The sequence below is a fragment of the Pimephales promelas genome, chromosome 11 (assembly GCF_988280905.1).
Source record: "Pimephales promelas chromosome 11, fPimPro1.hap1.1, whole genome shotgun sequence".
Classification (NCBI taxonomy): domain Eukaryota; kingdom Metazoa; phylum Chordata; class Actinopteri; order Cypriniformes; family Leuciscidae; genus Pimephales; species Pimephales promelas.
This window is the reverse complement of record NC_142779.1, coordinates 14,991,825-15,016,862: the sequence shown is the minus strand read 5'-3', so window position 1 is coordinate 15,016,862 and position 25,038 is coordinate 14,991,825. Positions and strand designations below refer to the sequence as shown.

The following is a 25,038-nucleotide window of genomic DNA, read 5'->3' as shown; positions in this document are numbered from 1 at the left end:
CCTCTGTTACAATAAATAATAATAAAAAAACTGGTCATTTGCTATTATTTGCCACTGTCAATAAATAAACAAAATAGACAGAAATATTTAAAGCTTTTTCGTTATCCGATATTAATTAAGTTTTTTTTTTCAACAGCTGTAACTACCGTACAGTTGCCATGGTTGCCATTTTGGGATCACGTGAGCGGATATTGATCGAGGTTTCTGAATTCTGATCAGTGTGACTGTCTTTGGGTCCTTCGGTAGGAAAGCGTCGTTTATTCCAACTTGGGTGTTCTTATATGTTTGTTTTACATGTCGGACTGGGAAGATGAGTACGATGCGGATGGTACGGCGATTTCAAAGCCGTCCCTCGTTCAAACCGTGCCCGTAAAGTCATTGAGGCCTCCGTCTTCAAGAGGCGCGCAGAGCCGTGAAACCACGAGTGTCGGCGCGAAGTTTGGTGGGGACGGCAAGCAGTGGGCAAACCAGAGAACCAGAGACTTTGAATCGAATAACTATGATGGTGCAGCCGGCAATTACAGTTGTTCCAGTTCTGGACCTACCGGATCCCGTGGTAATAGAGACAAATCAGGTCCATCAGCGGTAACTCTGCATGTGGATAACTCTTTGGTGGGAAGAATAATAGGTAAGACACAGGTGTCTAAGGAACGTTTAACGTTTAAGTTTTTCAAAATGTCCGATTCTCTAGCTTTCCAATCAGGTTATTTTAATGAATCGATTGAAACGAATCAGAAATTCGATTTATTCAATAATGCGACGTATTCGGGTAAGTTGGTTGGACTTCCATCACTGATGTGTTATTGTCTATGTCTGTCTGTTTGCCCAGGTCGAGGTGGTGCGAAAATTCGAGAGCTTGAAGAAAGCAGTGAAGCATCGATAAAGGCAAGTTAAATAAATACACTATTAATATTTGGAAAGCTCAGAAGAGCCTGTATCTAACTTACACACTAGAGCTCAACTCTTTACCCCAACATTTACTTTTCCGTCATTATTATGAGACCCCGCCATTTTTTGCTTTCCGTGTTTTCACTGTAATACGGTAACAAGAGTCTAGCCCTCTGACGGTCTATAAAAAAAAGTCACACTTGTGGACTTCGGGGTCTACTGGACCCCAGACAATAACATTTAATTTTGTAACAGAATAATATATATATATATATGTTTTAAACAAATATAATTTTACTCTGTTAATGTTTTTACTCAACATTTGTGTAGTTTTTGGAGGATTTATGATTTTTATTTTATTTCTATAAATAAATATTTAAATAGGATTTTTACAAAAAAAAAAAAAAACAGCATTTTGTGTTAAATAAACTTTATAAATGACCCAGATTTCTAACTTTCATTCCTGGGGGATACCATGGATAATTTTACAAGGTTGAATGTAAGATTTTTGCCCTTTTTTTTTTTTTTTTTTGAAAATACAGGTTAAAATTTGTAATAAGTCAGTTTAACCACTAGATGGCTATAGAGCTCCACTGGGCCTAAATACTATTTGAATTACTGAAATATATAGTTTCTAAAGTTGGATTCAGTTGGATTCATATCTAAATATTATAAAATCACAATTAAAACAAAAATACTTTTTGTCAAAGTTTAGCATTTGTTTTTGTTCTGAAAAAACAACAGTTTTTCAATAATGTTACATTATGATTAGAATCCAACCTGAACAACATGTTACAAAAAGAAATGTTGGAGTCTTAAGATTTGATCATTTATTTCAACTGAGCAGCAATAACAAATTAGCAAATAAAGCAGTAAAAATATAATATTTGTAAAAAAAAAGTAAATTGGGAAGAAAATCGAATAACTAGGAACAATAGTTTGGAACAATAGAACAGTTGGTCTCATCTCTTTTATCTTTTTTATAGCCTTACAAATGTATTCCTGTGTGGGTGTGTGTGACTGTGTGTGTGTGTGTACTGTGCACATTTTCAATGTGTCTTATAGTGTTACCAATTTGTTTTTGTGGTGGTTCTGCATTTTAGAGTATTTTATTTTACAAATGATAAGAGAACAGTTTGTATAGTCTGTATGTATTCCTGTATATTGTATTCCTCGTGTGTGTGTTTGTGTGTGTGTGTGAGCATAATAATTTTGGATTGTGGATGTTTTTTGCATTGTTGGAAGTGTGCCACTTTATTTCTGTCATTTCTGTCTGTGTTCTGCGTTATTTCTGATTTTGATGATGAATTGTGTCTATTTTGAGTCCACTGATAAATAAATATGTGTTTATTTATTTATTTATAGATATTTAAAAGATATCATAAATCCTCTAAAAACTGCACAAATGTTGAGTAAAAACATTATTGAACATTAATATTCTATAATTAAAAAAAAAAAAAAACTGTTGTTCTGTTACAAAATTAAATGTTATTGTTAGGGACCCCGAAGACCACGAGTGTGACTATTTTTGTCATGCCTACATAAAAACAGATAACATTCCATTTTTAATTTTTTTTTTTTTTTTTTTGTAGATCTAGAAAGTGTTGAGAGCCGTAGGAAGTTTTTAAGTTTACTTTATTTATATAGCACATTTAACACAGTCGCAGACTGACCAAAGTGCTTCACAACAAAAGAAACAAAGGAAGAAAAAAGAATAACATAAAATAAAAATATCAAGTGAACACAGTCTCTCAAGCAGGCAGTGTCTGTTCCATCAGATTTCCAGAGAGCAATAAACAATCCTAAAATGCCTAATATGCCAGAGAAAACAAATGGGTTTTTAAAAGAGACTTGAAAATGGACAAACTCGGAGCCAATCGAATGTCCACTTGCAGCTCATTCCAGAGGCGCGGACCGATGAAACCTCTGCGTTTAAGTCTCGAATGTGGAATTAGAAGAAGATTCTGAACTCCAGATCTTAAGCTTCTAGAGGGGATATATTGATGCAGCAGGTCAGAAAGGTAGCCAGGTGCTTGAAAGTGCAAAGATTTAAAAACGAATAGAAGAATTTTAAAATGAATTCTAAATTGCACTGGCAACCAATGAAGGGTCTTTAATAGTGGAGTGACGTGATCCCTTTTCTTCTTTTTCAAAAGAAATCTTGAGGCAGCATTTTGCACTGGAGGCGGGCTATTTAGGCCTTAGAAATGCCACAGTATAACGAATTGCGAGACGTAATAAACGCATGCACTGCCATTTCCAAGGTCTTATCATTAAGGAAATGTTTAATTTTTGAAAGTAGACGGAGCTGATGAAAACTGAACCCAATTACTGAAGAAATTTGTTTATCGAATTTTAAAGAGTCAGGAAAACACCCAGATTCCAAGCCTGCGAGGACCTAAAAGCCGATAGTGGCCCCAGGTCAAGGTTAAATGTAGTCGAATTTTCAGAAGGGCCACAAACAATTACTTCAGTTTTATCATTATTTAAGGATAAAAAATTTTGAGATAATCAGGATTACCAGACATGACTCTGAATTATGTATGATCCGCAGATAAACCGTGGTGACTATGAAGCCGAGGTGCTTATCTTTGGAAGTGGTGATGCTCAGCTCAAAGCCAAAGACATGATTGAAGATCTGATTCATGGAAACTCTGTCAGAGGTCCTGGCTTCCGCAATGGTTGGAGAGCATGGGATTCCTAAGCTACAAGAATCTGTGCTTTTTTTAAATTTATTGCTGGGTCTACTACTGATACTTTAGGTTTAACATTTACATTTGAATCTTTAGGAAATAGCAATGCAGGATATCAGAAAGACTCATGCTGGCCAACTTCTGCTGTACAAGCAGTGGCTGCAGCTGCCCCAACTCTTGCACCTATCGACTGGACTGCGCTTAGAGAAAACCGTGACAAATATGAAGCTATTAAATGGCAAGGTGAGTCTCTAGAAGCTCTAGTCTAGATAATGTGATCATTACTTCAGATTAGTTCTTTCATCATTTACTCTCCCTCATGTTCTCCCAGACCTGAATGTGACCGGTTTACACTTATGTGCACAGTCTGCACACTTTAAAATGTAAATTAGTGGGGCTGTAACAATATATCGCGATACAAAAATGCAACAGTATGTATTGTGGATAGTGACAATATATTGTGCATCGTTCACCCCAAATAAAAAGTTTTCAGACTACATTAAACTAATATAATGTATAATCATGCAATTGGGGAATACTTGTGGGTCTTGATAATGCCAAATGTCTTATGTTACCAGTAAAAAGTGGCCTCTATTATTTAAAATGTATCCATTCAGTGAGGGTTCAAGCATATTCATCTAAAATAATTCTGTATTTTCAGCCTTAGAATCATGAATATTTGTATTGTGGTGTCACCACTGTCTGGTCCATTGGATTACCCGCACCGAGTCTAAGCCTATTGATGTACACTCTCAATGTAATATCACATTTTAGCATTTTAATCAACAGTGCATTTTTTTTTTACCTTTTATCACGTCTTGGAGTATTGCAATGATATTATATCGTGAGTTCAGTATCGTGATATGTATCGAATCGTGACATGGGGGTATTGTTTATAGCCCTATAAACTAGATTAAGAAGTTTGGTTGATTTACTGCATGTAATAAATGGGTAGATAATATAAAGTTCTATCCCCTGGTTTCATATCTTAAAATATGTCATTGCCATTGATTTGTCTCAAAAATGCACCCATGTAATGTTTTTTTTGAAGGCATGGTTATAAAAACTACTTTCATTTCCTAGTTGAACTAAGTATTATAAGTATTAAATCTGATTCAACAATCATTTTGCTTTCTGCAGATCTTCCCACTCTAAAGAAGGATTTCTACATTGAAGCAAAATCAGTGGCTGCTCGTAGTGCAGAAGAAGTTAAAATCTGGAGGTAAGAGTTTTCTTAACTTGCTTTCTTCACATTAGCCCACAGATGGCGACATTTATCTGTTAAACACAAACCTTCTGAAGGATCTGAGATAAATATATTGTTGCATGCCTAGATATATGATCCTAATTATGCTAGATTTTAAATGTGGTTGTTTTATTATTTTAATGTTTTAGGTGAGAAAAACAATGTATCATTCCATTATAAAAACATTTAGCAAAGTATATTGTCTTTTGTGTGTTTGACGTGTTCTGTTTTTCCTCTTATAGTCTCTTTTAATACTAAATCGAATTCTAAAAAGAAGCCATGTAGCTGTGGTATTACTAGTAATATATATATATATATATATATATATATATATATATTCTTTATAAAAATGTTTGATGCATTTTAAGGTTTTTTATTATTTTACATAAAGTTTCCAGGTCTAGAAATCATACTTTTAAATTTGGCTTACAATATATCCAGGTTTTCCTGGTTCTTAAAATTATCCTGATCTTAAAATGGTTCTTTATTTTGTGATTTTGAGACCCCTTTGAAAGGCCTCATTATAGTATAAGTTAGAAATCACTTTTTTCAAAAAGATAATGAATTCAATTTTATTTCTTTGACAAATCAGAAACATCTAAAACTATTGAGATGGCATTATTGCTACACTCTGCATGTTTGTATTGTTTTTGTACTTCTGATTTTCTTTACTCTTAAAGAAAAGAGAACAACAATATCTTTGTGGATGATTTGAAAGACGAGGAGAAAAGACCAATTCCCAACCCAGTGTACACATTTGAGGAGGCTTTTGCTAACTATCCTGGAATAATGGAAAACATTGTCAGAGTGGGATTTCAAAAGCCAACTCCCATTCAGGTGAATAAACATCTATCTCATTTGTTTATATAACATGTTGTTTTTACACTGGATGTAAAGCTTGACATGTCGTGATGAATGTAATCCTGAATTTTTTGTCTCGTGGTTCAGTCACAAGCCTGGCCAGTCGTCCTGAAAGGAATTGATCTGATTGGAATAGCCCAGACAGGAACAGGCAAAACTTTGTCCTACCTGCTTCCTGGCTTTATTCATATGGATGAGCAACCTGTGTAAGTCTGTACAAGAGGATGTTCCACCTTTCACCTTTTTGTTCACCTCACGCTATCTGATTGGTATACAATTGGTAGTCAACCAGAATGCCTATTACCTCCGCGCTAGCTGCCACGGCAAAGTCACCACAGCAAAAATAAGCCAGTTGCATTTAAAGTCGTTCACGAAACGACCACCTGGTGACGCAAAGGGATATTTTGAAAAACGAAATGTCAATTAACCTGTTAAAAAGAGAAGAGAAAAAATAAGCAAACAAAAACGCCCAATTGTAATTTGTTGATTTGTAAGCTATTTTCGTTTTGTATTGTTTTAATTGTACACAACAAAGCTACAATTTCTTTGTCAATAGAAATTAAAAATTTCGCAAGTATAAGATTCTGTATTTCTCATTTTGCTCAAACTCAACTATTTAACCATCAAGAATCGTAAAACTTAAACACTACCGGCTGACATCAGTTAGGTTACAATGTTATCATCTAAACGCCTATTTATAAACATGACAGAATGAAAAACAAAGCTCTGAAAAGTGTTTCGAATCAATAAATGAATATTTATTGATACAACACAGCCATCGTCTGAACGCTGTCATAATACTCCCAATTTTGCCGTTCTCGCGGCGGTACAATTATTATACTGGTTGAGTACCAACTGTACATATTTATTGTAGGCGCAGGGACAGAAGAGATGGCCCCGGCATGTTGGTTTTGACTCCCACCCGTGAGCTGGCCCTCCAGATTGAAGCCGAGTGCAACAAATATAGCTACAAAGGTTTTAAAAGGTGCTGAAACCATAAGTTCTCAATTTATTGCAAAACATACCATTTATGAATTCCTCTAGTGTCCTGCTTTGTCTGTTTGATCAAAATCCCTTTCATTACGGTAGCATCTGCATCTATGGAGGAGGTGACCGAAAGGCCCAGATTAAAGTAGTGACCAGTGGTGTGGACATAGTCATTGCCACACCAGGACGATTAAACGATCTGCAGATGAACGAGCTCATCAACTTGCGCTCCATCACCTATCTGGTAAGTAAATGAGAAAAGTGCCTTCTGGGACAGTAATGGATGTGTTTTATGCATTATTTTTGTGAGCTTTTAAAAAGCAATTTAAAAAAATTAGGTTTGAATTATTTTTGGATACATTGTCTTTTGGTACAAATGTCTTTTGTTTTTCCTCTTGTTTCAGGTACTGGACGAGGCTGACAGAATGTTGGATATGGGCTTTGAACCTCAAATCATGAAAATCATTCTGGATATTCGACCTGACAGACAAACTTTAATGACAAGGTGATTGTTTTTTTTGTTTTTTGTTTTTTTTTATTCTGATATTTAATATTTTCAACAGTGACATTCATCAGATCAAAGTACATAACTTCCCAGATATTTCACGACCCTACGAATGGCAATTTAAGACGTTGCATTAGCCTTTAAATTAGGCTTGCTGTGATAGTTGGCATGCACAAATTTTTCTAGTTGTTGTTTTTCATTAAGAATAATAATGAACCCATCATTCAAGTAATTGCCTCCCTCGAATTGGTGCTGATTCACTGGCACGGAGCAGAGCAAGCGTTTTCAGTTCATTGCTATGGAAGTCGAGCTTCACGTTCGCACTCCATAGGAATTATTTGAAAATGCTCGCTCTGCTCCTCACCGTTATGCAGCAATGCGAAATAGCAATTAGTGAGGTGCAAAAGAGGGAAAAACTTCAATGTCTGATGTTAGGGGTGTAACGATTCAATCATATCGCATATCGAATCATATCGCAAGTCACGATGCGATACGATTCACGAAACTGGATTCACAATACGATTTTCTCATGATTTTTTTTTAAAAGTAAGATTTAAGTAGTTGTGAGTGAAAAGGTGTCCCTTTTATTATTTCTCAGAAAAAATAAATGCTGCGCATTTATTTTTAATTTTAAAATATATTTGACAAATAAAAAAACTACATTTTGTGCTCGCTGCTATTATGCCTGTAAAGTGAGGTTCACAACTTAAAACGCCCCTGCTGTTTAAAATGTGTAGGGAGATTCGTTTAACGCTTCAATCGTCACACATTTTTATCTGTTGCGTGTGAATCGTTACATCCCTATCTGGTGTTGATTAACCGGTGGGAAAATTTCCTCACTGTAACATCCCTACTTTAAATGTAGAATTGGGGCTAATTTTCGAAAGAGTTTGAATGCTTTATTATCATGAAGTTTGGGCATTTGGATGATTACTCTTTTGCTGCATTCATTTAAGGTACTTTTCTCTATTTCTATTACAGTGCCACCTGGCCAACAGGTGTCAGGCGGCTGGCCAAATCCTACCTGAAAGACCCCATGATGGTTTATGTGGGCACCTTAGATCTAGCAGTGAGTGAACAGTTAAAGTTATAATGGGTAATGCCCATATACCAGGTTAAATATAACTTTTCTGTTTGGCCTCCTTATTAAAAGTCCCTAGTTAATGTCCTTTCTGCATCTGTCTCCCTTAGGCGGTGAACACTGTACAGCAGACAGTTCTGTTCGTGCAGGAGGAAGAAAAAAAAGACTATGTTTTTGACTTCATCCACCGAATGGAGCCTAAAGACAAAGTACTGATATTTGTTGGGAAAAAAATAAAGTGAGTTTCTCGGAACGAAACTTAAATGAGAGTAACCCAGGTTCGATTCCAAGAAACAGGAAATGGGAGGAGTTTCTGCACGCACACTCAAGTTCTGCTGAAAAATGTTATTGCATAATATATCATTTGTATTATGATCACTCTTGATGTGACCATCAGTCAGTGCTCATCAGCTCATGTGTGCTTTAAATGTTTCTCTTTTCTAAAAATGAAACTTGGCATTTCTCCATCGTCAGAGGGAGTGGCCGTTTAGTATGCGGTTATACAATTCTTCCTTTCGCTTGCTTTAATAGCTATAGGTTTTGTTCTTCCACACCCCAGTACAGTGGGCAGCTTGAGGTAGATCATTTCAAACGTTGTGCGAATTATAGAACCAAATACTCAATTTGAAACAGGTTCCTTCTAATGCTTTTACCATGACTTTATAATTAAGTGCTTGCTTAATCTCATCCAGAACAGATCTGTTGTTGGATCCAGTGCTGCGTTGTAAATGGTGTTTTTATAGCAGCAAGGTTTCTTTTCTAGAGGTGGTATTGTTTATCCTCAAACCCTGAAAAAAAAAAAACTGTACAATCCTAAAAAGCTAAAAGTACAATCCTGACTACATTAAGACTTTACTTGCAACAAGGAGGAACAATTACCACAATTTGTTTTGTGTGGAGAATTAATGGCCTGCGAGAGTATGATCAATCAAAATTGTGTGCCAAGCTGTTGATTCCGAAGTAAAATCCTGATGCAAAACTATCCGAGAAATCCCGATTCTCACTTTGATTTTCTCTTTCCTGCTGCTGTGTAGAGCCGATGACCTCTCTAGTGACATGTGTCTGCAGGGTTTAACGGTTCAGTCTCTGCATGGAGACCGAGAGCAATGCGACAGAGAAGAGGCACTGCAGGACTTTAGAGATGGTATGTATGTTGATAAGCAGTAAATAGAAAAGTAAAGAGTGTAATTTCTGTAATAGCACCAGAATTGTAAAAATGGCGTTTTCTATGTTTAATCAAACATGTAGCCCCAAACTCTTGTCGTTGTTGTTGGCCATCTACTCAAACTGACAGTTTGCAATTCTGGGGTGCATTTCCCGAAAGCATTGTTAGCCAACTATGGTCGCAATTTCCATTGAACTCTATTAGTAACGACCATTAGTCCACACAGAACATTCATACCTTATTAAGGAAATTGATAACTTTCGCTCAGTGATTGTACCTGGGCCTTAAAGATTTAAGAAAAAATGATCTCTGAGATTGCTATCTACCTGTGCATGGGCGATGTAAAAGGTCGTGTGCGGATTCTGGTGGCGACTGACCTGGCCTCCCGGGGGCTAGACGTTCATGACATCACACATGTTTTCAACTATGACTTTCCTCGGAATGTGGAGGAGTATGTGCACCGCATCGGGAGGACAGGTCGTGCAGGGTGAGTCAAACAAGGATGGGTGTGACTGAAATATTTTTGAAATTGTAATAAGAATGCAAGCATTCAGGCTATGTATGTAAATGAGTCCATGTCATTACTTAGGAGGTCCGGTGCCTCTGTAACCCTGGTAACAAGAGATGACTGGAGAGTAGCTTCCGAGTTGATCACCATCCTGGAGAGGTCTGGTCAGGTAAAAACGCCTCTTTTCATTATGTTTATGACACTCTGCTATGTAAAGAACGCAAATCAAATCAGAAGCTTCAGTTCTCACAGAAGATTGTGTTTGTAAGAATGTAAGTTGCACATTTATGGCATGAAATAGGGTTGTACCGAAATGTCTTAGACCTTTTTAATTCACCTTTTATAGTCATTAGGACACATTCCTCTCTGTATGTAGACAAATATAAAAAATATTGTACTAGTAATGTACATTATATTATGATCATATCACTATAAAAGGGTCTTCAGAATCTGCCCAATAAGTGAAATGGTCCAGTATATTTAAGACAATAAATTATTTATTTATTTTTACAAAGATTATAGTTTCAGGGATGTTTAGATGACTTTACAAAATGGGTAGTTTCAATCCTTGATTCTGCTTGGTCAATAGCTGTGCTTTTATTCATGATAAAACATGGCCATGACGGCTTCACTCAACATTTCTATATATCACTGCGCAACACTTCAGTTCCTATGTTGTTTTTATTTGAGCTTTCATGCATATTACACATTGGAGCGATGTTGCTGTTCACAGTCAGGGACTTTTTTTTTTAGCAAAAGCAAGGCTTTTAGTGATTTTTACCTCATGATAGTTGCACTGCACTAATAAATTTTTTATTATTTTTTTATTGTGCGGTAATTGTTTTATTTAAAAAAAAAGGTATTCGAGGCAATTGCTGTATCATGCAGAACAACGACCTTCAGCCGTTACGTATTTATGATGCAGCACAGCCTCTCGTACCTTATTGCTTGCATAAGAGTTCGCAATCACTTTTCTTGAAAATATTTAGCTATTAGATCAATTTAAAGTCTTTATATAAATATAACGATGATCATTTATCACTTTAAATACTTCAATTAGTTTTTTATTTTATTATAAGCATTATAAAGAATGGATCTCACCAGGGGATTGTTTAGGACTCCTTGCCATTAAAAAGTTTGAAGATCTAAAATCGATCTAAAAAGATTAGATCTAAAATCTTAAACCTTCATTGCAAGGTTTAAATTTTGAAGATTTGTAACTCAAATGCTCAGTTGTGATGTTATTAAAATGCTCCCTGCATTAGCTAAAGGTTTTTGTTTTGGAAGACCACCTGATCAGGTGTTGATCTCTGTCGATTAAACAGTTTATCATCTAGCCAAAAGCCTCACCACAACCATCTGGTGGCTTTTACAAGTTGTGTGTATCGAAAGAGAATACCTTATTCCATGAGTTTGTTTTTAGTGTATTTTTATGCTGTATCTGTACACAACATCCTAATGGAGAATCTGGATAAAGGGGAGTATTTTTTTTTCCTTTCTTTAGGATGTTCCAGAAGAATTGGTACTGATGGCTGAACGTTTTGAAAAGCACCAGAAGGAGAAAGAAATGTTTCCGGCCAGAGGCAGAGGAGGTGGTCAGAGAGGTCGTTTCAGAGGAGGCTCGGACCGGAGGTTCTGATCTCTTTAAAGGTAGGCGAATATATTTATCTTGCTTTCTTAATCACATCAACATAAAGTGCCAGTAGTAATATTGATCATTAATTCTGTCTTACAGGTTGATGTGACTGTACTCACTTAAGTTAATTCATATACTTTTAAACTGTTAATCCTCTCATTTGTAGAGAGGCTTGTGAAGTACTTGTAATTGACCATTTAAGTTTTGTTCTGTTTAAAAAAAACACTGATACATTTTATATGCATGATGTAATTCTGTAATGGGATTTTTCTTTTCAGTTCAGTAACATTTATTGTTATCTACGTTGATGTGAGGTAAAATGCCCCTAACTTTAGATGACGTAAATGTCTTGTTCAGTTGAATGTGTATCAAATAAAAGCCTGTAAATCTATTTGAAAGATGTTTATTGAATTAAACTACAGATGACCATCAAGAGGAAAAAAAAAAAACAAATCATAAAAAAGTGCAACTAAAAGAAAATCAGAATTAACTGAATATAGGAAAGTTATTATTGCGTTGAATATCAATTTCTTTGGCCAGGAAATCACAGCTACTCGGAGTGGCTTGATGTAGGAGGTTATGGGATGGAATGAAAAAGTTAGGGAGACGACGATTTCTTAGGTGTTTGACAAAGTCTTCCAAAAGCTGCTGGAAGCAGTCAGCCAGCTGACTATATGCCCACTCGCGGTCACTTCCCCTTTTAGCACAAGCGTGGAGCAGGGTGGTCTTTGCATGATAGGAGCAGAAGTTGGACATTTTATTGGATTTGGAGTCATCTTCTTTGAGCTGTTGAAGAAGATACTTCAGAAGCTTTAGACACTCCTTCCTGTAGAAGTGGACAAAAGTTCAATTAATCAGTTCACGTTTAGTGCTTGAAGCCTGTTTGTTTATTTTTAATTTTCCTGGATTTACATTATTTTCATATAAGCAATGAATTATCAAAACGGATAATATATGCACCTAAACAAAATATGGTCAGTTGTACGCAATTCAATTTCAAATACATCAAAGTATCGAAACAGAGAATAGTTACCGGCAACATTTCTCTCTAACGGTCTCGCAGCATGTCTTGGAGTTGCCGTGTCTTTGCAGAATTTCTTTTTCAACATGTGAAAAAGAGATTCGCCATGCATCTGAGTAGAAAATATTTTGTTTGGTTGCAGTAGCTTAGCTCATATACATATAAAACACAGTAAATTACAGCTAATAATAAATACCTTTTGCAACAACTCCATCATGCTCTGCATCTCCTTTTCCCACATATTTAGGCACCAGGTAGAATGGTTCACGCTTCATATCAGCTTTTTCCTTTTTACCAAGCCAGTTGTCTATTTTAAAGCCATCTTTTGTAAACTCTGGCCAGCTTGCACGGTGAACCTTCAGACCAAGAACGAAGTCAATGGAAATTTTCTTTCCGTTTTCTGTTACTTCCAGTGTCACTGCAGGGCACCTTGCCTTCTTTCGCTGTATCTCAATGTTGTCTATAGAATGCACAAAATAAACATACGAAGATTACCAAAAAGCAATACAATGATTGTAGCCTTTTAGTTTATCATTCACCCAGTCTCCATTACATTTCTTTGTCACACAAGTGTGTGATCACCACATTTGAGTGATCGTTGCAAAACGTTAATATATTTATTCTGTTCATGTGTTTTTTACACAGTAGTGCCCATCAGTTTGTACATTCCAATAAGAAAGTTTGTCCAAACTTTTTACTGGTACTATAATACACATACATATATTGTTACTGTATTATAATATAGCTGTATTATAATATATTTTTAATTCAATATTTTGTGATTCAACTTCAAGTGAAATTAGTTTTAAAGCGGGTTTAAGGCAATCAGTTTCCTGAAATGGTTGAAGTTGCCTTAACTTGTTGGGTTTAGCGTTTGTGTATAGGCACACCATGGTCTGAATACTTGATTCTGATTGGCTGGAAGGTGTGTGACAGATAATAAATAAATAAATAAATAAATAACAAATATTGATAAAATCTAGACTGTACCTTGTTTCTCCACAGCTTCCTTTACGGCATCTCTGAATTCACTCAGCATTTTGCTGGCCTGAATGGTCTTGTCTTCGTTTAGGAAGATGTCCAGAGGATGTCTACTTGGATGTCGTTTCAGTGCAACACTGTAAAATGCGCCAGCCTCATCGAACTGGTCTAAATCCACTCTCTCCACAGCAACAGTCAGCATAACATCAAATTCATCGGGTTCACAAATCTAAAATGGAAACAAAGTTAAAGCTGATGTTGGTTGTTTTGAACTAAAACTTATTGCCATGGATCCCATAGAAGTCTTATCATGGCCATATAATCTGTATTTCTAATTCTAATTAGGCTAATACAGGTATACCACCATCGGTCTTATTCAGATTTGTAGAAACAGGCTCTGTTATAAACTAATAGAGTAATGCCTTTTACACACACCCACATTCATTCCAAAAATAAATAACAGGCCAATTGATAGCTCTCCTAATCATAGGGTGCATATTTTACTCTGCAACACTTACTTTAAGATTTTCATAATAACTTCCCGTTCCTAAACGCTCGATATCTGTACACCAGGTGGTGTTTTGTTTAAGGTGTGCAATGACTTTATCCGTGATGTCATTAACACAACTGGATGCATTGGATCGCTCGAACTTCTTGATCTTTAACTTCTCAATAGTTGCTTTAAGAACCTTTCCCAGTGTGTCATCGACGCTTGGTTCTGTCGTTGCAGTTGTTTTTGTTGCGCTTTTCTTTTTGCGGTCAGAGCTGCGCGCGTCCTGTGTGAGGCTCGGGTCAGAAAAGTCTCTTTCAGCAGCCAATTCATGCCGCTTTCTTGGTTTTGCTACGGATTTTTCTTGTGATTTGCCTTCGGAGCTCTGCGGTTTTGGTGCCGTTTTTTCACCGGACTCGCTCTTGTCAGTCTGCTGAGGTTTGCTTTTTGCACTGTCTCGTCTGTCTTTCTCGCCAGCATTGTTTGCTTTATTAGGAACAGAGGATCTTCTATATACCGCTCTGGGGTTTTCTTCGGACTTGCTCTCAGAGATCTCCAGAAACTTTTTACTCTGTCGATTGATGCTTCCGGTGCCTCCACTAAATGCTTTTGGTGTCGGGGTTTCACGAGGTTTGTCCTCACTTTCATAATCACGAGGATCTTTCTCCTTTTTACTCTGTCGCTTTTTGCCTTCCCTTTTTGATGCGCCCTCGTCCTTGGCGCGTTCCCGATATTTCTCCTCTCTGTCATTAGTTTGGTGATCTTTTTGCTCTTTACTCTTCTTCCCGTTCGCTTTTGCTGGAACTTCGTGTTGATCAGACATTGTCGAGCGGACGCTGCTCTGTCTTCTCTGGCTGCTCATGACAGGTGTACTGAAGGCGACGCGCGCAGTTTTGCGTTAAAGGAAGGTTTCGGTGGCATAGAACTATGACGTCAGGATGCAGATGGTGCTATGCCAGTTTTTAAAAAAACGAAATATCTCACTTCCTCTGAGTTATTACCTATTTAGTTGTGTGACGTTATTTAGGCCATAGGCTATTATGGTTCACTTTCCGTCGTTGTTCGTGTTCAGTAGCCAAAATAGACCGGTACAAAAATGTAGACTATAGAACTTTGTCATAAGGACTGTTCTAAATAATCTGTGTTTACCAAAAACAGATTTCATATTTTTAAGTGTTAGGCTGCCATTTAATGCCATGTTTTGGTGGTCATTGCCCAGTTAGAATGATTGTTCAATAACGTAAGTGCACACAAAAAGTTCCAGTATGCCTATATGCTGTCACAGTAACTGACATTAAAATTGAAATTTAAGCCACCACAGTAATTTAGCTATGGTAAATTATTGTTAAATCGTGGATGGGCTATTTCTTATAGGCCCTACTGTAAAATAGTCCAGCTAGACTAATAAAATAATTAGTCTACTACTGACCTTAGTGCAAACCATTCCTGTGACTTGGTAATGAATAGCCTAATTTTTAACGGATCAGTTGCGACATCTTGTGGCAAGGATAGGACTCAAACAGAATAGGACTTCAAACTTACTAAAATACTTTATTGTTATTAAAAAAAAACCCAATATGTTCCATTCTAATCTGTTCTTATAGCCAGTAAATTTTATGGACTTTATTTAGAGTCTAAACTCGCCATACATACTGGTAATTTCTAATTACAAAGGTAAATTATTAAACATTTCTATATAGCTTTTATGTAGTGTCCTGTTTGAGAGTGAAATGAACACAAACACCATTATCATGGTTAAGACATCTTTAATATGACATGAAAGCTTTTATTTATTATAAGGTGCAGTAGCTAATGCCAATTAAAGTCAACAAGTGCTTGTGCGGTGGTTAGCCTACGCCAGTCAAAGTGCTAAACATAAAGCTGTCAGTGCACCAAAGATTGGATGAGCCCAGACATGGGCTAATTAAGAGCTTCATTTTAGATTTTCATTGGTCTGCAAAGATAAACATACAGGTTCTCAAAGTCTACTAAATAGTGTTGTTTAAGTAGCTCATTACCAGTAGATACTGAACACATGGTATTTTGCAAACAAGCACTAAAACAAGCAAAGACAACATTGTGAGAACCAGGCTAAAACTGCACTCCAGAGAAGGAGAGGTCAGACCTCTCAAGATATTAAAAATCACATATGGTTTCAACAGCCATCATCGAAGAGAAGAACACTATCAAAACAAAAACAATGGTGGATTTAAGATTTACGAGTCGACGTACAAACTAGAGTTCTCTAAAGGACTGCTTTTGTTAATATTTTTTTCCTTCTGATACTTTTGCGATGCATTGGAACTATTAAGCAGTCTCTAACTATGGAACCTAGGCAGCCAATAGGATAGAAGAGCTGGATGACCTCTGCTTTTCCATATGTGTCTCTGGAGTTGGCAGTCAAACACAACATTCATTTGGCCTTCTGGGCTTTCTGAGCAGATTTGGTGATCTTTCCGCTGGTCGCGGCCTTCTTCTCCACTGCTTTAATCACACCCACTGCGACTGTCTGACGCATGTCACGCACAGCAAAACGACCTGCAAACCAAAAGGATGGTTGTGATCCAAGCAGGTCATATGTATACTATAATGGATCCTAAAAGGCCTTTTGGATGAGTTGTGCCATCAAGGCCATGACTTTAATAATAAGAGACAAAGGGTAGGTGTGTTGAATGCAAAGAAAATTAATCCTATCTATTTTCTTAAGTTATCTGATTTTAGTGCCTTCGCCACCTTCTTTCACATGGAACTATTCTCTGGTTTACTATTTCTGTTGGGACAGACGTCCACAAGTGAAAACATGAATACACTGGAATCTCGCTTCATAGTAGAAGTGAATGTACTACTACTGTCTAACAAACGCCGTTGTTCTACCATTGGTCCGTGGCGATTACGTAATAGGTTGGTGTGCGCTGAGGCTCCGCTTTCTTTCACGCTGAAATCTTTTCCAGTTAATTTCTCCTGTTGAGTCCGTCGAGGTCAGACGTCGGTTGGTGAAAACATGAACACACTGGAAAGCTGCTTAGTAGAAAATGAAGCCGTTCTTCTGATGAAACAAGACACTGACAATGTTTTTCATGTTTAATACGGTAAAGCTGCTTGCTTTTAGGCAATCTATTGTAATATATAAATAGACGTGTCGTGACTTTACTAGAGTGCCGAATTGCAGAGCTTGTGTAAACATACCCACACGTATTTTGCATTGTTCAAAATTATTTGTACTAGTGCAATGCCTGTACAAAATCAGTTTTTGTGTGCTTTTAGTAATTGATTTGATAATGTTTGAGTTGCGTGCACCAGAAAAAAATATTATAATCTGAGATAGTTCTATTCAGTTTTTAAACTATGTATAGTTTCATTTTAACAAATATATAATTACGTTGTAACAAATGTATAATAAAACTAACAAATGTGTAATTAAATTTTTACACTACTTTTTAAACAACAGATTGCCACTTTTTGAAAAAGGATCTCTACTTATTGAAAAACAATCACTACTTATTTCAAAATAAACGCTCATTTTTAAGAATCGTTATTTTTTAAAAATTAATTGCTACTTTTAAAAAAAGAGTCGATACATGTTCAAAAAGAATCACTACTTATTCAAAAAGAATTGCTACTATTTTTAAAAAAAGAATCACAACTTTTTTTTAAAAGAATCACTAGTTTTTGAAAAAGAATCGCTACTTTATAAGTAGCGCTCCTTTTTCAAAAAGAATAATGTAACAAATGTGTAACACTGTAGTAAATGTATAATAACACTAAAACATATAAATATTTTTTACACTACTATTTAAAAAAATTGCTACTTATTGAAAAAGAATTGCAACTTTTTAAAAAGAATCGCTAATTTGTAAGAATTGCTACTTTTTCAAAAAGAATAATGCAACAAATGTGTAACTGTAATAAATGTATAACTACATTGTAATAAATGTATGACTTTAACAAATGTATAATTAGTTTTTACACTACTTTTTCAAAAAATTGCTACTTTGAAAAAAAAGAATGTAACAAAATGAGAATATAACGAATGTATAATAACACTGATTTTCCAAAAAGTATCACTACTTTTTTTCAAAAAGAATCACTACATTTTCAAAAAGAATTTGCTACTTTTATTAAAAACAATCACTGCTTTTTCAAAACGAATTGCTACTTTTGCAAATGCAGCAAAACATGCCAAATTAAGCAGACATAATTTTGTCATATGGAAAAAAAAATGATGGTTAAAAATAAGAGAACCAACGAAATATTAGTAACTGATGATGATGGCAATTCTGACCTTTTTGTTTTTCACAAAAAAGTGCCTTGTTTTGTCCGATAAATACTTTAACCAAGTTTAGTGTTTTCTTTCCTAATATATATATATATACACTCACCGGCCACTTTATTAGGTACCCCATGTTAGTAACGGGTTGGACCCCCTTTTGCCTTCAGAACTGCCTCAATTCTTCGTGGCATAGATTCAACAAGGTGCTGGAAGCATTCCTCAGGGAATTTGGTCCATATTGACATGATGGCATCACACAGTTGCCGCAGATTTGTCGGCTGCACATCCATGATGCGAATCTCCCGTTCCACCACATCCCAAAGGTGCTCTATTGGATTGAGATCTGGTGACTGTGGAGGCCATTTGAGTACAGCGAACTCATTGTCATGTTCAAGAAACCAGTCTGAGATGATTCCAGCTTTATGACATGGCGCATTATCCTGCTGAAAGTAGCCATCAGAAGTTGGGTACATTGTGGTCATAAAGGGATGGACATGGTCAGCAACAATACTCAGGTAGGCTGTGGCGTTGCACAATGCTCAATTGGTACCAAGGGGCCCAAAGAGTGCCAAGAAAATATTCCCCACACCATGACACCACCACCACCAGCCTGAACCGTTGATACAAGGCAGGATGGATCCATGCTTTCATGTTGTAGACGCCAAATTCTGACCCTACCATCCGAATGTCGCAGCAGAAATCGAGACTCATCAGACCAGGCAACGTTTTTCCAATCTTCTACTGTCCAATTTCGATGAGCTTGTGCAAATTGTAGCCTCAGTTTCCTGTTCTTAGCTGAAAGGAGTGGCACCCGGTGTGGTCTTCTGCTGCTGTAGCCCATCTGCCTCAAAGTTCGACGTACTGTGCGTTCAGAGATGATCTTCTGCCCACCTTGGTTGTAACGGGTGGTTATTTGAGTCACTGTTGCCCTTCTATCAGCTCGAACCAGTCTGGCCATTCTCCTCTGACCTCTGGCATCAACAAGGCATTTCCGCCCACAGAACTGCCGCTCACTAGATGTTTTTTCTTTTTCGGACCATTCTCTGTAAACCCTAGAGATGGTTGTGCGTGAAAATCCCAGTAGATTAGCAGTTTCTGAAATACTCAGACCAGCCCTTCTGGCACCAACAATCATGCCACGTTCAAAGTCACTCAAATCACCTTTCTTCCCCATACTGATGCTCGGTTTGAACTGCAGGAGATTGTCTTGACCATGTCTACATGCCTAAATGCACTGAGTTGCCGCCATGTGATTGACTGCTTAGAAATTAAGTGTTAACGAGCAGTTGGACAGGTGTACCTAATAAAGTGACCGGTGAGTGTATATATATGTATGTGTATATGTATCTATGTGCATGTATGTGTGTATATATACATACATGTATGCATACATGTGTATATATGTTATACTATATATATATTACTTATTCTCATATTTTGTTGGTTTAATCAAACTTGTAGGGTCAATAAAAACAAATATCTCTTCCAGATATCACTTTTGGCCACTACTGGATGTTTGGTGTGGTCAGTGATGCAAACAATGGTACTTTTTAAGAGCATGACTGATGAGCCCAAGTCATCACCAGTGCTGCATTTGTTTTTGTTTTTAGTTGCCTAAATATTTCATTATTACTGTAATTTCTTCAGTTAGAGCATAGATTTGTAGAATATGAGGAACTATTAAATTTCTTACTAGGTCAGATATAATACAATATATTATATCTTTTTCAGAAAGTATGTGGTCTCCTTTGCTGCCATCTTGTTACTCCTAGGGTTGGGATACCACTCCAGCTGGAGCTGAGACCTAATCTTAACACACAGGAACCTTTCTGAATCACACTTATTCTTAAGTCTAGGAATAAGACTAAAATGCCATCATTCTTAGAATACGACCCCAAATCGGCCTCCATTCAATCTACAACCAATGGAGAGAATAGTCCCACCTTACATGTTTTTGTTTTTCAATTATGTTATTTGGATGTCACAATATGGATGAAATTACCTATCGCTACCAAAATGACAATGGACACTATTCACTTTATGGACAAAAAACACTGGGACCTTGTTTTAAAATATCTTTTTTTTTTGCAGAAGAAATATATTTATACTGGTTTGGATGTAAATAACGGAATGTGAAAATAAAACAAATTTATTTTCCTATGCATTTAACGTTTCAAAAAAGTCAAGCAATGATCAGTCATCAACCTATTATCATTAAATCAGCAATCAAACATTTCTTAATTTTAGTTATTTGGTATAGAATTTAGATATCCATAAAAGAGGAATTACAAAATATCAAGAAATAAAATACAAAGAATTTAACTTCAGATACCTTAAAGGGGTTGTTGGATGTAAAATTCACTTTTGCATTTAAATGTGGACACAACCAACATAAAAAATAAAAAAAAATCGATTCATTTTTTTTTTTTATCCTCAAAAATAAATGGGTCGCTGTGAACAGCGCTGTTTTACAGGAGGTATGTATGTTACAAACTTTACATGATGACCCAATAGAATCATATACCAACTTGTGGAAACAAGCATCCAATGACCCCTTTAAATAAAAATGAGATGAATAACGAGCAATGAAGTATTATGCTCTTCAAGTAGAATGTTGGGATGGCACTTACCCAGAGGAGGATACTCTGAAAAGCTCTCCACACACATGGGCTTCCCAGGGATCATGTCAACAATGGCTGCGTCTCCTGACTTGAGGCTCTTGGGGTTGTCCTCAAGCTTCTTCCCAGAACGACGATCGATCTTCTCCTTCAGCTCTGCGAACTTACAGGCGATGTGCGCAGTGTGGCAATCCAGCACAGGGGCGTAGCCAGCACTGATCTGCCCTGGGTGATTCAAGATGATCACCTGATGGGAAACAATGAAGCTTGTAATGATTACTCAGTCTTGCTGAAGTGAGTAATGAAAACAGAAGTTAATCAAGCTTACTTGAGCCGTGAAGCTGGCGGCCTCCTGGGGTGGGTCGTTTTTGCTGTCTCCAGCGACATTGCCACGACGGATGTCCTTGACGGAGACGTTCTTAACGTTAAAGCCAACGTTGTCCCCGGGAAAGGCCTCCAAAAGAGCCTCGTGATGCATCTCCACAGACTTGACTTCAGTTGTCACGTTCACAGGGGCAAAGGTCACCACCATACCTGGCTTCAAAATGCCAGTCTCCACACGTCCCACGGGGACGGTTCCAATACCTATTGAAAACAAGATGATAACAGGTCTCTATTTAATTTATTGTATTTGTAGCCTATCTGCAATTTGGCTTGCAGGAATGCTAACCTCCAATCTTGTAGACGTCCTGAAGAGGCAGGCGGAGGGGTTTGTCAGTTGGACGTGATGGAGGCTGAATGGCATCCAGAGCCTCCAATAGGGTAGTCCCAGATGCATTTCCCTCTTTCCGGGTTATTTTCCAACCTTTGAACCAAGTCATCTATTGCAAAGTCATAGAAACCAAATGAAGTCACTGATGGAAACCAACCTGCCATTTTGCACAAAATTAAAAGTGTTCACTGAAGAAAGTCTTAATGCCCCAAAGCGATACACAGACAATTTGGGGGGTGGAAAAAACGAAGTGTGATTTTTCTGATAAAAATTGTGATTACGATATTAAAATTCTCCAGGTTTGCTGTGCTTGTTTGTAATGCTGCATATTGATGTGGCTATAATAATAGCGATACATTAATAATACTCTACGTAAAAATAAATATTTTTTATTAGTAGTATTACTAAATAAAAATATTAAAATAAGAATCACTATTGTGATATCTCAATTATTTATTTTTAATTTATGGCTGTCTTAATTTCTTTATTTTCAAATGTGAAAAAAAGAACACAGGCAGCCCTTAAAGTGTCTCTTTTTTGGCAACAGATGGCTTATAAACGCTTCTCATTACATGTTTTGGAAAATGGTTGGCATATGTTGCGTTCCATAATGCCCGGTATGAGCGACCCAATCTCAAAACCGATACAGAGATAAATTTGTGTGGTGCAGCATTTACCGCAAACCGCGCCGTTCCAAGAAATGGAAAATGCAATTTTGTTTTTATACCGATTAATTATGCAACCTCAGTGGAAACAATGCTTTATTTCCACCGTCATACTTACATTGGGACTGGCCTCGAGCATGTTATCTCCATTCCAGCCAGAGATGGGCACGAATGCCACTGTGTCAGGATTATATCCAATCTTCTTGATATAGGTGCTAACTTCTTTCACAATTTCCTCATAACGCTTCTGGCTGTAACTGGGTTCAGTGGAATCCATCTTGTTGACGCCCACAATCAGCTGCTTCACACCCAATGTGTAGGCCAGAAGAGCGTGCTCTCTGGTCTGACCGTTCTTCGAGATGCCAGCCTCAAACTCTCCGACACCTGCCGCCACGATCAGCACGGCACAGTCTGCCTGAAGGTCAGAAAACACATTGGGGATTATTTCTTAAACATAAATAAATAATCGCAGCTACTAAATATATATTTGTGTGCTGGTTAAGCTCCTAACCTGTGAGGTTCCAGTGATCATGTTTTTGATGAAGTCCCTGTGTCCTGGAGCATCGATGATGGTGACGTAGTATTTGCTGGTCTCAAACTTCCACAGGGAGATGTCAATGGTGATTCCTCTCTCTCTTTCTGCTTTAAGCTTGTCCAGCACCCAGGCATACTTAAAAGAGCCTTTTCCCATCTAGGAGTGAAGGGCATACACATACCATTATATATTATCAGCTGAAATTGATTTAGTCATATATTAGTTCAAACGTCTCCAATATCTCCATCTTACCTCAGCAGCTTCTTTCTCAAACTTCTCAATCGTTCGCTTGTCAATCCCTCCACACTTGTAGATAAGGTGGCCAGTTGTAGTGGACTTTCCAGAGTCCACATGGCCAATAACCACAATATTGATGTGGAGCTTCTCCTTTCCCATGGCTGATTGCTTTATTTAAAGTGCCAATGTATCTGTAAAGCTTTAAAGAGACACCAAGAAACAGTTATTGTGAAAATTCTATAATTGACATTAAGTAAGCTAAACGGATGATCTCTTGTTAGAGGATGCTTTATATTCAATTTAAAACCCACTCATTCCAAGGACTAAAGAAGTGCCCATTCAAATGCAAGCACTGTTCTTCAGTACATCTGACAATACAGTGTAGTCCAAAATGAAAATTAGATCAATTATTCATCCAATGTTGTCCCAAACTTGTATGACTTCCATCTATGGAAAATAAGAGAAATTTTAAAAAGAATGTCCAGGTTATTCTTTTCCACTGAATGACAAAAAAGGGGACTGAAGATGTAGATGTAAAGCCTTGAAAAGGCTCAATGCTAAATCCTCAAGGAAAAGACAAACCAGCACATTCTTCAAAAATTCCCCTCTGGTGTTCAGCTAAAGTAAACCACACGAGACAGCTGGGTGAACAATACCTAAAATATCATTTTTGGCTGTGGTAATCTATGGTACAAATACCATAATTTAAATGTCTTATTTGAATTTCACTCAATGGGCTGAAAGAAACTCAGACAAAGAAATTTGATTAACAAATACGGTATCTCCAACCTTTTTCAACCTCATGCCTTGTACATCTTTGTCCAGCAGACCTCCATTTTGTAAAGATTCGCCTACCGATTTAAAAGACTGGCAGCCATTTGTGAGCCACTCATGTAGCCGATATTGTTAAAAGAAAAACATATTGGAGCAGCTATTTCAGCTAGAATTAATACATTGAGATTAAGCTGCATCATGAACTCAGCATGCAAGATTATTGCATCAGCATAATTTCAGATGAGCTGATATTAAGTCATTTTAATTTGTAATTTGTCAGGGACATAATTTCAAAAGGTTCCTTAAAGGCAAAAGGCTAGGCTGCCATTTGTGTAAGGGAGCTAATTCTCAGCTTAACTTGAGAGGTTATCAGAAGGGCTATTCTTGTTGAGGTTACCTAACAGAGACGCAGTCTTTTAAAAGGACTTGACATTATTCCTGTTATGCGTGATAATCGAATCACCCCAACATGACTTCAGAAAGCTGTTCCTTTTGGTGTTAATTTGCACAGAGACATTGCAAGGGTAGTCGTCAACGAACAGCAGGCGAAGAGATCAAGATGTCTAGGGGATTTAATAGTGCAATCCCTTCCTCTGCAGCTGCCGCCATCTTCCCCCATTACCAGCCTGTATCTAGCGCAATGTCGAAGCATCAGTAAGATCTATTGTAAAAGGCAATTATCTTGAAGACATAAATAGTAAGACGATATAATATTATATATTTGCGGACACGTTTGACGTTAGTTTTTTGTAATTCTCAGTTAAAGATGCGCATGAATATGCGGTACTGTACCTGCGCGTGAGTTCGGGACACTGGAACGGTGCTGAAGAGGCTGAGCGTCTGATCTTGTTATTATACAGACTCGACGCAAGCGACTGTGCATGCGCAGACAAGCGCGTGTCTACATCAGTCACAGAGGATGCTTGAGGTCAGACTGCTATTGTAAAGAAACAATCATTCAGAATTGACGAACATGATTGGAAAAAGGTCAATAAGAGTTTGTTCAGCACTGCAGACGAATTGGCTTTGAAGGTGGCAGGTGCTAAACTGCGGAGATGGTTACATTCGTGACGACGACGCAGTTCTTTATTCGGCGGAAAAGAACTTATAATCCTAACAATAAATACATGTTAATCAACAAAATAACCGAGTGAAATAATTTTAT

At 37.1% G+C, this 25,038-nt stretch overlaps 3 protein-coding genes across 5 annotated transcripts; 1 reads left to right on the top strand and 2 right to left on the bottom strand.

Moving 5' to 3' along the window:
- Window positions 1-136: 136 nt before the first annotated feature.
- ddx43 (DEAD-box helicase 43) lies at window positions 137-11,961 on the top strand. Of its 2 annotated transcripts, none has more exons than XM_039672072.2 (17): window positions 137-628; window positions 830-885; window positions 3,443-3,551; window positions 3,678-3,824; window positions 4,722-4,803; window positions 5,508-5,664; window positions 5,776-5,894; window positions 6,563-6,673; window positions 6,778-6,919; window positions 7,080-7,180; window positions 8,162-8,249; window positions 8,372-8,499; window positions 9,296-9,405; window positions 9,775-9,913; window positions 10,016-10,103; window positions 11,439-11,584; window positions 11,670-11,961. In XM_039672072.2, the coding sequence occupies exons 1-16, from the start codon at window positions 295-297 to the stop codon at window positions 11,571-11,573; spliced, it is 2,046 nt and encodes a 681-aa protein (XP_039528006.2). In that variant the 5' UTR covers window positions 137-294; the 3' UTR covers window positions 11,574-11,584; window positions 11,670-11,961. The 2 variants fall into 2 exon arrangements, with proteins under 2 accessions (XP_039528006.2, XP_039528004.2); XM_039672070.2 differs by having other exon boundaries at window positions 165-628; window positions 3,443-3,569.
- cgasa (cyclic GMP-AMP synthase a) lies at window positions 11,958-14,995 on the bottom strand. The gene is made up of 5 exons (XM_039672073.2): window positions 14,091-14,995; window positions 13,582-13,801; window positions 12,788-13,051; window positions 12,604-12,703; window positions 11,958-12,396 (listed from the first exon to the last, which is right to left on the bottom strand). The coding sequence occupies exons 1-5, from the start codon at window positions 14,922-14,924 to the stop codon at window positions 12,057-12,059; spliced, it is 1,758 nt and encodes a 585-aa protein (XP_039528007.2). The 5' UTR covers window positions 14,925-14,995; the 3' UTR covers window positions 11,958-12,056.
- Window positions 14,996-15,811: 816 nt separating this feature from the next.
- eef1a1a (eukaryotic translation elongation factor 1 alpha 1a) lies at window positions 15,812-24,777 on the bottom strand. Of its 2 annotated transcripts, none has more exons than XM_039672074.2 (8): window positions 24,666-24,776; window positions 23,115-23,298; window positions 22,839-23,018; window positions 22,446-22,742; window positions 21,621-21,771; window positions 21,279-21,535; window positions 20,963-21,197; window positions 15,812-16,600 (listed from the first exon to the last, which is right to left on the bottom strand). In XM_039672074.2, exons 2-8 carry the CDS (start codon window positions 23,256-23,258, stop codon window positions 16,476-16,478), a joined length of 1,389 nt encoding a protein of 462 aa, XP_039528008.1. In that variant the 5' UTR covers window positions 23,259-23,298; window positions 24,666-24,776; the 3' UTR covers window positions 15,812-16,475. The 2 variants fall into 2 exon arrangements, with proteins under 2 accessions (XP_039528008.1, XP_039528009.2); XM_039672075.2 differs by lacking the exon at window positions 15,812-16,600 and adding an exon at window positions 16,609-17,108 and having other exon boundaries at window positions 24,666-24,777.
- Between the last annotated feature and the right edge of the window lie 261 nt (window positions 24,778-25,038).